We start from the raw sequence: 2963 nt of genomic DNA on the forward strand, positions 1-2963 counted from the left end.
ATTTATTTTTGGTCAAATAACCATTAGATTTTATTTTATTTTTTAAAGAAAATAGCTGTTGTCAATGTGACACAGTGTTAAAAAGAAAGTATGTGCAAGGTTTTTTCAACTGAGGTGTTAGCCATTTTGTCACCCTTTAACTCAGGAGATTTTCTCAAGAACTGGGGCCAGTGGGCTCTGGAGCCACAGCAGCTGTGTTCTGCTTCCTGGACTGGAGCGATCAGGGGATACTGCTGGACTATCAGGCCCCATACAGCTCTGCCTGTGACGGCCTGGCGTTTAAAGACTGGCATCACTACACAGACTTTGTACCATCAGCAGATGTACAGGCACACAAACACAATGTGGCACCGCACACCGTCACAGTGTAAAATCACTTTGTAGTCAGTCTGCATCGCACCCCAGAGGAATGTGTGTGTGTGTATATAGATGTGTGAGTATGCATGAAGTGTTGTGTGCCCTTGGGCTCATGGGGGCAAAAGGGAAATGTTAAGCTGCAGCCAGATGTTGCAAGACAGTGCTCCAGTGGTCTCCAGTGTAAGCAGAGAGGATTATGAAAATAGCTTCCATTGCTGTTGTGCTGTTTCTTTTACTCTTCTGCTGGACTGTGAACGTTGATTGAGTCAAAAAGCAAATAAGCCAACCAAAAGGTAAAAGCTGTCTGCAGAGATAGATACTTTTTTTTGTTGTTGCATGAATATGAGACAACTCTAATGTCGACCTTATGCTCTTACAAACACATGCACACTCCAAAGACCTTTGTTTCTTATTGTTTCATGAATGAATTCAATGAAACATATACATACATATGGTCCACTCTTTTTCAGCTGCACAAACCTCAGACAAAAAGTGTTGATGCATAAAATGAAGAAAACCTGTTCAAGGATTAAACAATGACATTCCACCAGTTTAGACTACTTTACATTTACTTCTCAGTAGTTTTCCATACTGAAGTAGAGTATAAGAAGAGGCTGGCCAGTGGGTTCCTCTGACCTCTGCTCTTTTCCAGTAGATGTGGGGATGTCAGCTTCTGCACTTCAGCCCTCTTGGGCTTTGATAAGAAGTCAAGTCGGCATCAGTGACGAAAGCTACTTGGAGGACACAGTTCTGCTGAAGCACCTTGTGACAAGGATAATACGACCCCCCATTGTGATTACAAAGTGTTAGATCAGAGGATTTCATGAACCTGTGGGATTACTGCCTCGTTTTCTCACAGCAATCTGCCACAATGCTGGCTGAGTTGTAGAGAGCGAATGAAAGGAAGTAGAGATAAAATAAGTCCTATTAGAGGGTCAACACTTTCTCGTTCCCAACTTGTCACATGCTCTTTGTGTCAGTTTTCAATGAACTGCTTGGACCTCTGGTGTCCCAGAGAGCTGCTCAGCAGCTGCATATGGCTGCTCATCTCCTCCATGATGGTACAGTAAGTGATGATTGGACTGTGTCAAGAGTTAACACTGTCAGTTAACAATATCACTTAACACAACCTGATTATACACAAGTAATATGCACAATAAGCATTTAAATAAATAACTCTCAAGCATGTAAATGTTTTTTAAATAATCACTTTTTTCTTCTTTAAAATTTTATCAATAATATAGAGCTATTATTTTTCATGAAAAGTTTTGCTGAAATGCTCATGATGCCATAGCAAGATATTTTATGACCAATAAGTTATAGTCTTTGGAAAAGAACACTTTAATGATGTGTGTTGAAAACAAAAACAAACAAATAAAAAAAGCTAAATGGAGCCTGACAAAGTATATGCCAAGTTTGAACATCTTTTTTTCTAAATATTTTTTTTTCTTCTTTTATAAAAACAAGACAAGATAATAGAAGACTTTGTTAGTCCCACAATTAGGAAACTCAGATGTCACAGCAACAACAAGACAGAGCACAGAAGAACCCCCCCCCCACACACACACACATATATATATATATATACAGACACATGCATTAAAAAAAACCCAATGAAAAACAATAAAATAAAAAAAAGAACAATGTGAATTTCTGTATGCTGTTTTTCTCAAGTTATTTTGAGATTTAGATTTAATAATTTTCTATATAAAAATATTATAAATGTTTTAAGATTTTGCAATCTCCAGTTGCAGTAAAAAATAACTTATTTACTGTTGTTGAAATCTGTTATTCATGAATACTCAACCCCGAAACAGATTAAAAAGTTCAATAATGACAAAGATTTCCAAAGTAGCCCAGTTAGCATATTTAAATGAGTTATCTTGTTTTTGTTTCTTTTTCTTTTGTGTGTGTGTGTTTGTGTGTGTGTGTGGCGGGGGTTCACTGCTGTGCATTGTAAAAAGCATGTTTGCCTGTTTAAGTGCCGTTATTGAATTTGTAACATTTTTAAGGTAAATATTTTCTACATAATAGTTTACTGCAATCTCATCTTCTCTTGAAAAAACAAACAATCAACTTTTCTTTCAAACTTGATATTGCATTTCAAAATCAAAGCTGGCATATATTAGATAAAAGGCAAAACTCTCATTAGATATTCAGCTTTTTGTCTGGACAGCCAGTTTTTCTACCCTAGAATCCACACCCAAGTTAATCATGATTTATCTTTGTCTGCAATAAAAGTAAAGTGTTAATAACCAGATGGCATATGCATATTCCAAGGGCTTTAAGAAGATGAAGCAATTTATTTTTCTCAAGTAATAGATGGGGACAGGATGAAAGATGGAAGTCTTCTGCACGTGTGGAGTCTGTCAGAGCAGCTCAATAAGCCACAAAGAATGCCAAATGGAGTTAAAAAATGTTCTTTGATCTTGTAAACAAAGTTTTTAAAGGAAGTGCCAGACCTACTGGAGTGTGCAAATAGGACGCTTGTGATGCTAGCATTTTTTTTATAGCTCTGTTGGATAACAAGGATTATATATATATATATATATATATATATATATTGTGTCCACCACCGCACAATCGGAAGAGCGTCGTGTTGGGGG

General features: G+C 36.9%; 1 protein-coding gene across 1 annotated transcript in view; it reads left to right on the forward strand.

Annotated features, from left to right (window-relative positions):
- Positions 1–2963, forward strand: part of LOC119412791 (cadherin-22) — a 164539-nt gene that overhangs the window by 6810 nt on the left and 154766 nt on the right. The window contains exons 2-3 of the mRNA XM_037679826.1: positions 146–323; positions 1338–1418. Of these exons, the coding sequence (XP_037535754.1) occupies positions 146–323; positions 1338–1418 (259 nt within the window). The remainder of the gene's footprint in view (positions 1–145; positions 324–1337; positions 1419–2963) is intronic.

Source organism: Nematolebias whitei, chromosome 7 (assembly GCF_014905685.2).
Source record: "Nematolebias whitei isolate Nwh7 chromosome 7, NemWhi1, whole genome shotgun sequence".
Classification (NCBI taxonomy): domain Eukaryota; kingdom Metazoa; phylum Chordata; class Actinopteri; order Cyprinodontiformes; family Rivulidae; genus Nematolebias; species Nematolebias whitei.